Source organism: Limulus polyphemus, unplaced genomic scaffold (assembly GCF_000517525.1).
Source record: "Limulus polyphemus unplaced genomic scaffold, Limulus_polyphemus-2.1.2 Scaffold656, whole genome shotgun sequence".
Classification (NCBI taxonomy): domain Eukaryota; kingdom Metazoa; phylum Arthropoda; class Merostomata; order Xiphosura; family Limulidae; genus Limulus; species Limulus polyphemus.
This window is the reverse complement of record NW_013666266.1, coordinates 266,351-279,714: the sequence shown is the minus strand read 5'-3', so window position 1 is coordinate 279,714 and position 13,364 is coordinate 266,351. Positions and strand designations below refer to the sequence as shown.

At 30.5% G+C, this 13,364-nt stretch overlaps 1 protein-coding gene across 1 annotated transcript in view; it reads right to left on the bottom strand.

Moving 5' to 3' along the window:
* Positions 1–13,364, bottom strand: part of LOC106459746 — a 64,327-nt gene that overhangs the window by 38,470 nt on the left and 12,493 nt on the right. Inside the window, exons 6-14 of the mRNA XM_022386300.1 lie at positions 12,588–12,733; positions 10,496–10,569; positions 7,876–7,949; positions 5,322–5,413; positions 4,527–4,644; positions 4,153–4,285; positions 3,721–3,769; positions 1,881–1,935; positions 1,415–1,492 (exon numbers count right to left, since the gene is read on the bottom strand). Coding sequence (XP_022242008.1) covers positions 1,415–1,492; positions 1,881–1,935; positions 3,721–3,769; positions 4,153–4,285; positions 4,527–4,644; positions 5,322–5,413; positions 7,876–7,949; positions 10,496–10,569; positions 12,588–12,733 — 819 coding nt within the window. The remainder of the gene's footprint in view (positions 1–1,414; positions 1,493–1,880; positions 1,936–3,720; positions 3,770–4,152; positions 4,286–4,526; positions 4,645–5,321; positions 5,414–7,875; positions 7,950–10,495; positions 10,570–12,587; positions 12,734–13,364) is intronic.

The following is a 13,364-nucleotide window of genomic DNA, read 5'->3' as shown; positions in this document are numbered from 1 at the left end:
TCAGTGTTTTAATCTTTTTTTTATATTAATAATTTAAATAAATCTATGATAATTTTCATGTTTCTGTGAACAGAACGTCAGTGAGAGGAAACTGTACATATTATATATCTCTTTCCATTCAGTTGTTTTTTTATTTTAAAAATCCAAATACAATTATATTCTGTTTCTGGCATATTTATAAATTTGTGCAATAAAACTTTTAAACAACTAAGATGAGAAAGTCAGAGTTGCAAAAATAATTGAACTGTCTGTTACAGGTGATTAAAAGCAGTGGTTTTTTGTTATTCTATTTGGAGAGGGGGATAAGAAGGTATATAGTTTTGGGAGGACAGAAAAAACTACATCTCAGATTGATGGGGGGGAGCAGAGCTCTCCATTGATTTAAGGTTTCATTTTGTAGATTAAAAAAAGGCAAAAATTTAATATTTTACATTAGAAACCTCAATTTCAAGACACTGGGTATTACAGTTATAGTAATAAATATTTCTCTCTCTCTCTCTGAACACAGCTTTGAACTCCAAAATTAATTTTCAATATCAATCCACCCATATCCTCATAACACATTTTTACTTCTGCCACCGAAGGCGATACAGGTTACGTTTTCATCCCTGTGTGTGTGTTTGTCTGCATGATTTCTCGAAGATAAGACAGCTTTATTTTTCTAACAGAGAAACTGCTTTATGGTTTGTTTGTTTGTTTTGAATTTCGTGCAAAGCTACACAAGAGCTATCTGCACTAGCCGTCCCTAATTTTGCAGTGTAAGACTAGAGGGAAGGCAGCTAGTCATCACCACCCACCGCCAACTCTTGGGCTACTCTTTTACCAATGAATAGTGGAATTGAACATCACATTATAATGCCCCCACAGCTGAAAGGCAAGCAAGTTGTTGGGACTGGGAATCGAACCTGCAACCTGCAGTTTGGGAGTCGAGCACCCTAACCACCTGGCCATGCCGGGCCTGCTTTATGGAATGAAGGGTTTAAAAGAGGTTAATCAAAAATTTTCTGTAAAATAAAACATGGGTTTAGTTTTACTTTCCCTAAAGATAGGTATACAAAGACAGCCTTGAAGAACCCAATGGTCTCTTTTTAACTATAGACTGTATGATATTAGGCTTTTTTTTTAAAAGGTAAAAACATAACACACGATTAAAATGTAATGAAGATTAAAATTAAATGAAATATGGAGCATAAACGAAATTGTTTTGAAACTGAAAAAAGAAATCAAAATTCAATACATTTACATATAAAAATTAAACTTAATTTTCAAGATATATATATAAACAAACAAAAAGAAGTTTGTAAACTGTGACAAACACAAATGAAAAAAGCACCGTTCTAACAGAAGAAAATTAAGATTCAACGAAAGCTGTAATATCCTTTCTTAACCATAATTAAAAGTAAAGTTTTTATACCTCATTACGTGTAAATTGATTATGATTGAAAGTTTCTTCATCTGAATCGGAAGAATCAGGAACAAGTTCTGGAACATCCTATTAAACAAAAACACTGTTCCGTATAAAACACTAAATTGCAAAAGTATAATTGTGAAAACAGAGCAATACATAATGCTCTGATCTAGGTGTAACCGGATCCATAAAATCCAACAAGCTTTATCCAAAATATATTAATATATTTAATTTCTCAAAATACATTTAATAACTTATTATTATAGTAAAATTCATTCTATATTTCATTATTTTAATAGAAGAAACACACAAAAGACTGATACATTATTAAACTATATTAAAATATAATAAACTATACTACTTCAATCCCCCAAATTAAGAGAGCTTTTTATGCAATTCCAAACTTCTGGAAGAAAAATTAATTACACAGAAACTTTACCAAAGACTGAAATTCTAAATAAAATACACTCACATCATGTTTTGTTTTATCTTTTTCTTTCACAAACTGTGCAAATTCTCTATTATATCTGAAAAGATACAAGGATGAATATTAAACGATAAACAAGCAACGATAATGCAAAATTCAAAATGTTTTCCTGTTGGATAGAGGGAAAAATGTAACATGTTTGTTTAATGAATTTTTCTCAAAGCTATACAATGGCTATAATGAACTAGCCATCCTAATTTTGAAGTAACGGACTTGAAACAGCTGTGTAGTGAACAATGACTCAGTTGTGTAGTGAACAATGACACATCTGTGTAGTGAACAATGACACATCTGTGTAGTGAACAATGACTCAGCTGTGTAGTGAACAATGACTCAGCTGTGTAGTGAACAATGACACATCTGTGTAGTGAACAATGACACATCTGTGTAGTGAACAATGACTCAGCTGTGTAGTGAACAATGACACATCTGTGTAGTGAACAATGACACATCTGTGTAGTGAACAATGACTCAGCTGTGTAGTGAACAATAACTGAACCTTGTAGTGAACAATAACTAAACCTTGTAGTGAACAGTAACTAAACCTTGTAGTGAACAATAACTAAACCTTGTAGTGAACAATAACTGAACCTTGTATTGAACAGTAACTAAACCTTGTAATGAACAATAACTAAACCTTGTATTGAACAATAACTAAACCTTGTAGTCAAAAATAAGTAAACCCTGTAGTGAACAATAACTAAACCTTGTATTGAACAGTAACCAAACCTTGTAGTCAAAAATAACTAAACCTCGTAGTGAACAATAACTAAACCTCGTAGTGAACAATAACTAAACCTTGTATTGAACAGTAACTAAACCTTGTAGTGAAAAATAACTAATTCTTGTAGTGAACAATAACTAAACCTTGTATTGAACAGTAACTAAACCTTGTAGTGAAAAATAACTAATTCTTGTAGCGAACAGTAACTAAAGCTCATACTAAATGGTAACTAAACTTTGTAACAGATAACTAAATCTTGTAGTAAACAATAACTAAACCTCGTAGTCATCAATAACTAAACCTTGTAGTCATAAATAACTAAACATAGTTTGGCAGAACTTACTTTGTTTGTTTACAGTTAAGCACAAAGCTATGCAATGAGCTATCTGTGCTGTGCCCACCTCGAGTATTAAAATCTGTTATTTAGCGTTCTAAGTCCACAGACATATCGCTCAGCCACTTGGGGGCAAACCTGCTTAGTTTACTCAACAGCAGCCATGTGTAAGAAAAATTGGCCTCATGGTCTCTCTTCTTGTTTGAAAAGATTTCTGCATAAATAAGTATATAAGAATATACAGAAGAAAAAAAAAACTCAAGCACTAAAAAAATTGTTTAAAACTGAAGGTTCCAAACAGTACTTTAATGGAAAACACAAAATGTCAAACTTTACAATTTACCCATAGCTCCTCAATTGTGGAATGAGTTTCATTCTGTTTTGAATTGCAAATATAAACTCAAATATCCCCAAATTAAACTCATGCAACTACTGTTTTCATTCTTAATATTTGTTATTGATATTATAGTATCTTCTATAGTTGTTAATTTTTTTTTTTGAGTGCAAATCATTTGATTATTAACACCTTTTAATTTATCCAACAAAATAGGATACATTTGGCCAACACTTTAATTATAAAGGTAGGTAATAGATGCAGATATTAACTCAATATGATATATTTATTAGGGATTTTTTCAGTCATTTGTTTTGATAGTATAGTCACATTGAGATTTTCAGACTTTTTTTTACATTTTTGTTCAAACAGCATCATTCAATTGCACAAATAATTTGGGAAATATAGAATGAAAGTAGAAATATTAACTTACCTTCCATTATTTATTTTTTTATTGTTACATGGACCATTATTTTGCAAACCTGAAATAAAAAAGAAAAAAATTATTACATATCAGATTTATTTCCAACTCAATATTTAATAGTTATCCCAACGAAAGGATATAACTTTTTCCTAATTTTACAATGATATTTATTTTTGATAATGATATGATATTTTGCTACAATTTTAGCTTAAAACAATATTCTGTCAGTGATCAAATTACTTGTTTATAATTGTAAAAAAAGAATCATTTATGAGCTAAAATAAATCAAAAAATGATATATAAACACCTTTTTAATATCTTCAAAATGCAAACTTAATAATGATTTGCTTTTCTTAACTATTTATCTGTTATGTTTGGCTACAATAGACATACAATGTCAGTAATGTGCAGGAGTCACCACTGTAGTATTTGTGAACTTACACAGCCTAATCAATTGCTTTTCTAGTCCGAGTAAATCTGTATTATTGCTTTGTTTCATCCCAAAAAAACAAACAGAATGAGCCAAATGGTATTCAGTCTGTCCTTCCAGTGCCTGAGCTAGTCGATAATAGCCCTTAAATAAGAATGAAAATATTATAAACAAACTAAAGGAATTAAAGTGTATATAATCATTTTATAACTGAAAAGCAGAATTTCATGATTACTCCGAACTTTAATAATAAAACCATAAAATGCAGAGCTCATAAAATGCATTGAATTGGATTACTTCTCTTTAATAAAAAATAAAAGGTGGGGGGAGAAACAAATGAAACTTTTTTGTTCAACTTATGTCTCACTTTACTAACAAGACTTACTTTACACCAGTCAGGCTTAAGAATAACAACTCTTCGGCTGTCCAGCTCAGCTTCATTCCACTTATGAAGTTTGAGATATGCCATTGCCCGGTTCGAGTAGAGGATTCTATTATAACGACTAAAGTGCAATGCATGATTAAACACACAAATGTTACGAAAAATTCACATCTATTAAAAGGTTTTAACACTGTACATAAGGAGTTAATTTACAATTTTTCTGACATTAGTGTTTGAAGCAAAGTGGTAGAACAAATCATATTTAATGCTCAACATTTAGAACACAAGTAAAATAAAGAATAACAGCATTTTAAGTCTACTTCAAATTTCAAAATCCAGGGATCTGAATAACTTATGTTTTCATAAGCCTTAAATACATTTTTACATATTTAATGCTCAACATTTAGAACACAAGTAAAATAAAGAATAACAGCATTTTAAGTCTACTTCAAATTTCAAAATCCAGGGATCTGAATAACTTATGTTTTCATAAGCCTTAAATACATTTTTTGGGAAAGCAGTCAATAATCTCACAACAAAATGTAATAAAAAGGAAAAACTTCATGTCACAAAATATACTGATTATATAAAGTCTAAAATCTTTTACTACAAATCAAAGATCTGGTATATAAGAAATAAATAACAGTCAAGTTACCTCATTAATTTTAAAAGTAGTTTCTACCTTCTGAAATCAAGAAGTTAAAATAAAGTCTTTGTTCTTAATGATCAATAGGTTTTTATATATCTGGTCTATAAGAAATGAATAATTGAAAACATTTAATCATAATGCATACCTACCTCATTTTTATAGTTTTAGTATAAGATGCAACTGCTTGGGAAAACTGGTTATCTCTATACTCTTCATTGCCCTTATTTTTCAGTTCCAAAGCCTAAAACAAAAGTAAATAAAAACACACTATTAGGTTATTGTAAAAACAATAATTGATCACCTTGCAATTGGAACAACAGACCGCATTGGTGATCTTAGTATTAACCATAGATTGCAGTCATGGGTCCAAGAGACCTGGTACAATTTTTGTTGTGCAATAATTCTATTATAAATGAATATGTTGCCAAGAACCTCATTCTATTTCTCTATAATTTCATGACAAATATTTCTGTAGGAGTCATCTTTTATTGAGCAAATATACAATATTGCTTGCACAGGTATTCTAGACCCGACCACTGGAACAGTGTAAAGTATTTCAGGACTGCATCGTAAGGTTAAGACAAACAAATTAAGAAATATTTTTAAAGATTAATCAAATAACATTACTGTTACTGCTTTTAGGCATAAAAACAATCCTAGATTGTACACATCTGAACATCTCCCAGTTTTACCTCATAAAGCCTATATATATATATTAGAAAGCACCTTTATTGGGGAAAAGCAGAGTACTAGATGAACCAGTCAAGTTTGTGGCCCCAAATTGACCTTTATAGTTTAAATACTGTAATTTCTACTACATTCTGTGTATCTTCACAAAATTCCACAAGCTTTCAGTAAGAATTAAGTCATCTGTAGACAAAAAAAAATCAAAATTTTTAATGAATTATTTTCCCTAAAAATTTCTCCATGAATATATAGAGTTAAAGCGATAACTGCAAAGTGAATTAAAGAATAAACACTAATTATTCTGACTTCTATGAAAATCTCTGCTGAACTGAAAGCCATAGTAGCACATACAGGTGAAAATAATGGAGAAAAGAGCTTTCTTTACATGTTTAGATCACTAACCTATTACAAAACTTACATATAGGCAATTTACATAACACCACAACACTTGAGGTTGTGAAACAGAAGTCAGTTAAAATCAATAAAACCACTTTGCACTGGTTACAGGATCCAGGTTGACGTGCGTTTTTCCAGCTTCTAATTTTATTAGAAGGGAACTTCACTCTTATCGTACTTCATTCCAAAAATAAAACTAGAAGATGAAACTGTTTAAAATATGACAAGAATGTTCCTAAAAGTATGTAGTCTCAGAAAAATAACATTTAATTTTGATTTTTTTCTATTATTTCTAATAAAATATTCATTATTTAATGTAGTTTTCTTCACTTTCACTCTTAATAGTTTACCAGCAAGGTGATTTTTATATGAAGTATTAAAATACTATTTTAATACTTAGAGGTTTGACATTTCATTTGTATAGTTTCTAGAACCTCATAAATGAATATCAAAAGTTTTTTTAATGTAAATATCTATATTTCATTTTCCATTTTCTCTGCTACATCACTAAATCTATCTATTATTATCAACATAGTGCAATGAAATGTTTAAAATTAACACATGGAAATATGTACATAACTTTCAACTCTTCATAGAAATCCACTAAAATAGTTGTATTTTTCTTGTACGTGTAATTTCACATCTCTATTTTTTAACTTATAGTTTATTTTTAATTCTTTGTCCATAATCATTTATGTCAATAAATCAACTGATGCCTGGAGGGCTTTGTGAAGGAATTTTGGCAGCCTCCCATAGAGATGCATTGCCAAAACAAGATGTCACTTATACATGTCATTTTGTTTATAATTTTTCACAATCCAAGTGACAAATTAAACTTATAAAAAATCATCAAACCGTTGAAGCATGATTTTTAAAATACACATAATATATAATTAAGTAAAATATAAAAGTAAGACCTAAATACAATGTAACTCTCTCTAACTGTAGGTAAGAAACCACCGTAAGTGCTATAGTCTATCAAGCAGACAACAATACTAATGGCAGTTACATCTACTTCACTATGAAAACTGCATTCCAATTTCAAATTAACAGTTGGTTGAGTACATTGTATACTGAGCTCTTTCTAATGATTATACAAACTTGTGTCAATTAACTACATGTATGTTGTATATCTTAAGGCAAAGTACAGAAGGTGAGAAAGGGTTGAAAAACTTATATCTGTTTCCCAGACAAAGCAGCTACAGACTTTGGATATCACATGTCAAATAGGTCAAACACAAATACTTAGCATCTACACACTCATGTACATTGCCAGCTTATGTGAACCACTGCTAAAGTCGAGAGTTTTCAAAGCGTGGATCACATGACACAAAAACTGTAGTTTAAGTAATTTTTTTAAAGGTTTCCTTTGAAATAAAATGATTAAAACTTATATAACACAAAAATTCAAATTATAGCACACATTATAATGTTAATTTAATTGACACATATTTAGCGTAAAGTGGTTTAATTAAATGTTCAACGTAACACAGTACCATACACAGAAAGGAATTTAAAAATAGTGCCTAGAACCATAGGGTTAATTCAATTGTACAATTTTGCCCTAGAGCCATTTGTGCACCTGCCACATAGCATAAAGTCAGGGGACAAAGTCCTTACCTCATTTCCCCATGATATTATTTCAAATTCTTCTTCTAACGTTCCATAAGGAATATTGGAATAGCTTAAATGAACTAAAAAAAACAGTGTAAGTGACAAAATAATGAAATTAAGAGCATACAAATAACATGATAAATATCTGTTTACATAAACTCTTCAAACAAAAAAATCATTCCACTAGGTGGTTATTCATTTCAAACTGTTTGTTTGTAATTAAGCACAAAGCTACACAATGGACTATCTGTGCTCTGCCCACCACGGGTATCCAAACCCAGATTCTTGCATTGTAAGTCAGCAGACATACCGCTGAGCCATAATTGTTATTATTTTATTCAAAAATAGGATTGTTTTTATGTTTTCTAATGCTTTTTACAATACACAGTTCCTAATATTTTAAGATAAAATAAAATTCAAATAAAAATTTGCACAGAAACTTTTAATTTCTTTAAAAAAAACATGAAATTCTGTTTTAAAACATTTCTGGAAGGCCAGAATAACTTTCTTGTTTCGCCTATTAAATCCATTTTTTAAATCCACAAATTTCTATTGGCTACTTCATCTTTACTGGATCTTTCCTTTTACTATTTTCATTTGCAATGCCCATATGCTATTTTTTTCTAAAATAAAATGACTTATTTCAGGAACTGTATTTTATTTAGAAATTTAATCAATTACCTATGAATGACAATTACATTAAGATTACAATTAATGCCATAAAAAAAATCAACTATTCAAAATTAGTGTTTCTGATAATTACTGTTTTCAATAATTCCAACAGTCAATTACTTGAAATTAAAGATGACACTGACTGTCACAAAATATTGCTATTATGTTTGTTTGTTGTTTGGGGAGGGGGCACATGATTTAAAAAGATTTAAGAGAGAAGCCCAGAAGGTCTGGACCACCACCTAAATTTATCCAGAAATTAATGGTAGAATGTTAACAAACAAAAATAGGATAAATTAAACTCAGTTGTGATTGAATAGTTATACATATTGTTGTACGTTAATTCTTGCCTGTACTGTTATGTACAGTCGATGCAAATGTCATCCCTATTATCTTGTTTGCATTGTTTTTGAAGGCTTGATATTAGTCATCCCTACATTTACTTCTTTTTTTGGATAAGTTTTTACTTTACTTGTTTGCTTTTTTTTAATGCAGTGTTTCAGTAGATATAGGAAGGTTGTATTTAGAACTTGGTTATAAATACAATGAAGTTCCAACTGTAATATTTATTGTTTATCTATCATTGGCTGATAATTCCTGTTTCACTCTGTACTTAAGCTTTTTAAAGTAACACCAAATTTCTGTAAGAAAGCTAGCTTCAAGGAGTAATGATAACATCATTTACACCAGAATTGTGTGTGTTTTTTTTATTTAATTACAACTAATTAATAATACTTATAAAAGCTGATATTCTGTTTGAAACTATGTCACCTCAGTAAAATTGGTTGACACCATTGTTTTGGTTTTTGAGTTATCATGTAATAATAAAAAAAGAAGCAGAAGAAAGAAGAACAAGAAATTCAAACTTTTTTGTTATGATATTTACAGACATTACCAGAACTTGTGACTCAGTCATTACATAGATATTGTTATAAAATGAAACACTGTATAGTGTTGTAAAGTTCTGATAACCTATTGAGGAGATATTTAAAATACTATTTCGATGAACAATCCAGATCATCTTTATACAGGCAGTGCCAGCCTGATTAGCTTAACAGTTGGCACAAAAATATTTATTTCATTTTAAACTATGCTTAGAGCGTTTATGTCCATATGACCAGGCTAATAATAGTATCAATCATTTAAAGTTAGTCATAATGATATAAGCATTTAAAAAATACAAGTAAATTGAGATGAAAATGTTGCTTGGAACTGGTTGCTTCAGTCTCAGTGCCTCCAACTCAACCAAACCACAACAAGTTCTTCCAGACAGAAAGTCATGATGGATTACAAACTGGTACCCCAAACTGATCCATATTCCTTTGTTTTCCAATGCCATTAAATACAAAAGGCCTCCCTATCTTGGATATTCAATATACCTGACTTGAAAACATTTTCATGATCTGAGTGCATGAATATTTTGCACTGGAAAAAGAGCTGCTACATACCCTCTCCAAAAGCAATCAATATATTATGGCATCACTTTATATATGAAACATCAAAGAATATTAAAATACAGTTTTGTACATGCCATTCCATCACAACTTTTATTGAGTATGGTTATGTGACTTGCTGATTTGTATATTTAAAAATGTTTTAGAACATACTCAACCTTCTGTATTGATTTATATTTATTGTGACCACTTTGTACAAAAATATACATATATCAATATCTTGAAATAATATAATCTAACAATCTCATCACTATAACGCTGTAATGATGTTTCATTAGGTTGGCCAGCAATACATACACATTTGGACAAAATGAGTAAATACCAAACACATTTGTTACAATATGCAGTTATTGCGAAAAAAAAAAATCTTATAAAACAAGAAATGCTTATATTTTACAAACAATATAACAAAAACTATAATGTCTAAAAAATCAAGTAAAATTTACCCGTGGATAACTTCAAAATATAAAGCAAGTCATTCCTAGATGAGTAACACTTACATATTTCACAGGTAATCAAAAATGCTGCTGTTACCATCTTTTTTCTGCTCTCGGAATAAATGTCTATACATTCACTATTAAAAAAGGAAAAAAAACAAGCTTACAATACAAACCTAAAAAACATGTACAGATTGTTTGTTTATTTGTAATTAAGCACAAAGCTACCTGTGCTCTGCCTACCATGGGTATTGAAACCTGGTTTCTAGTGTTGTAAGTCCACATGGGGCACATGTGTAGAATATGGACCATTTCAGGCACCTTAATCAGATTTGATAGATTTTTTTTTTGTAACTGAATAACGTCATGTGGTATTATGGTCACACAAGTCTTGAACAATAACAGTTGAATGCATAATTTTAAGAGTATTTACACATTAGAAGAAAAATAATATAATAAAAAGAAAAAGATAAATCTTAGTATATAACTATCCAATCAGAAAAATTAATCTTGACTTATGTTTTAGATGACAAGAAAAAACCAGTCTGCTGACATTTCTCTCCTTTGGACGTAAACAATTTACAAATGGAAAACTAACTTTGAAACATGTTCAATCATAGAAAAAGATGCAAATTTAGAATTGCAATTTTTAAATGAATGACACTATATGTGCACATGAGCTAAAATGACCAAGTCAGAGACCCCTAGGTTCAAATATAGCCATCCCTTATTTTGAACTACTGACCAACAGAAGAGCAGCCAGTCAGAAACACACACTACTACAAATGCATTGTTGGGTCCTCTGAAGTGAATAACAGAATTCACATAACACACGCAGAGCTGAAAATGTGGAGCAAGTTCAGTGCCAGTATGTTTCAAACCTTAAATCTTTTAACTTGTAGCCGGCACCTCTAAGTAACAGTCAACTCAAAAACTTAAGTTCAAGCGATGTTAAACTATGTTACGAAATGTGGTCAATAATATCTATACCTAATACAAATTGAAGTACTATAGGTTAAAAAGTTATTTTTTATACTTTTCTAATGTTTACATTTTAGTAACTTTTGCTACAAAATATAAAAATAGATAATATATATATATAAAAACAAAGATTTATAGTACTAACTCCACTATTAAAGTGGCTTACACTCATGTGGAAATAAAATGTTCTTCCCTATGCCTCGTAAATTTGGGTAGTTTCCACGTATGCGTTTTTAGAACACAAAAACGATATCAGCCACTTGAATAGAATGTCCCAAAACTACTATAATTTAGTCAACTTTCTAAATAACCTATAAACAGGTTCAAAACATTCTGATAACTTTTTAGAGCAGCACTATGAAGAGGATGGAACTAGAGACATCTAATAATCGAGACGATGAGAAATGGACTCACGTAGAAGAAAACCTATTAGTAATAAACGCGTACATTAGTCATGTAAAGTTGATTAACAAACAATTTTGAAAGTCAGAGGGTAAGAGTAGGGGTTTCTCTGGTAGGCTTAACCAAATTATTGATATTTCAAAAAATCAAAAACATAAAATGTGTAAATTTTAGATTCTTGCATACGTACAGTTTGTGTTTCTAAATGATTGGAAATTGTGGCAGCCTATTTCTGAAGTTAAAAAATTCTAAATTAGAGAAATCACATTTCTTTTGTGTCACATGACACACAAAAATTAAAAGTGGGAATTTCTAAAATGTTTCTTTTTGAAATTACGAAGTTAAAACTTAGATAGTATATAAAAGTCTGAGTTCTAAACTATGTTTTCTTGTCAAATTTCATGACATACTTTGATAATAAAGTTGTTAAATTTTGAATGTAACACTGTAAAAGGCCATAATGAAAGGGTTAATTGTATAAAACAAGATATGTCTTGTTTCATCAATGTCACAGCCATGGAGATTTTAAATATGTACCAAATGACACTTTCAAAAGTTTGGTTTGTTTGGAATTAAGCACAAAGCTACATAATGGGCTATCTGAGCTCTGATCAGCACGGGTATCGAAACCCGGTTTCTAGCATTGTAAGTCCGCAGACATACTGCTGTGCCACTGGGGGGGGGGGGGGGGCAAAAGTTTGGATACAAATAAATTGTTCCTATATTATAGTAAGTAGAAAATATGTATGCCACTTATACTATTAATACTTACCAAATTATTTGATAAAACTCATCATTTCTAATAAAATTCACAGCTCCATCCAGAGTACAGTAATTACTAGCTTCTCTACAATGTTTTAAATACTGTCTGAAGAGTTTCTTCCCAAATTCACAATGCTCAGATAAAATAGCAAGACTCTGAAAAAGAAATTACACAGTCAACTTGTTTTAATGAATTGTTTGTTTGTTTTTTGGAATTTCGCACAAAGCTACACGAGGGCTATCTGCGCTAGCCGTCCCTAATTTAGCAGTGTAAGACTAGAGGGAAGGCAGCTAGTCATCACCACCCACCGCCAACTCTTGGGCTACTCTTTTACCAACGAATAGTGGGATTGACCGTCACATTATAACACCTCCACGGCTGAAAGGGCGAGCATGTTTGGTGGGATTCGAACCCGCGACCCTCAGATTGTGAGTCGAGCGCCTTATCCACCTGGCCATGCCGGGCACAAACCCAGTAGTAAGGAATGAATTCGTAAAAACTTGTATTCCTTGTTCTATACTATTCATAAAAACACCATTAAGTCTTTTATATTTCTCAAACATAAAAATTATGAAATTATTGTATTTTACCAAGAACAAAACACGAAGTATTTATCCTTTACCAAAAATATAAAATAAAACCATTAAGTTCTTCTTTTTACAAAACGTAAATGATAAGAAGTCCTTGTGTTTGTTAAGCAAAAACATCACAAAGTATTTATCCATTACCAATCTTAACAAAGCATTAAGTATTAGGTCAAGAAATTAATGTCGCGTTTTGGCACAC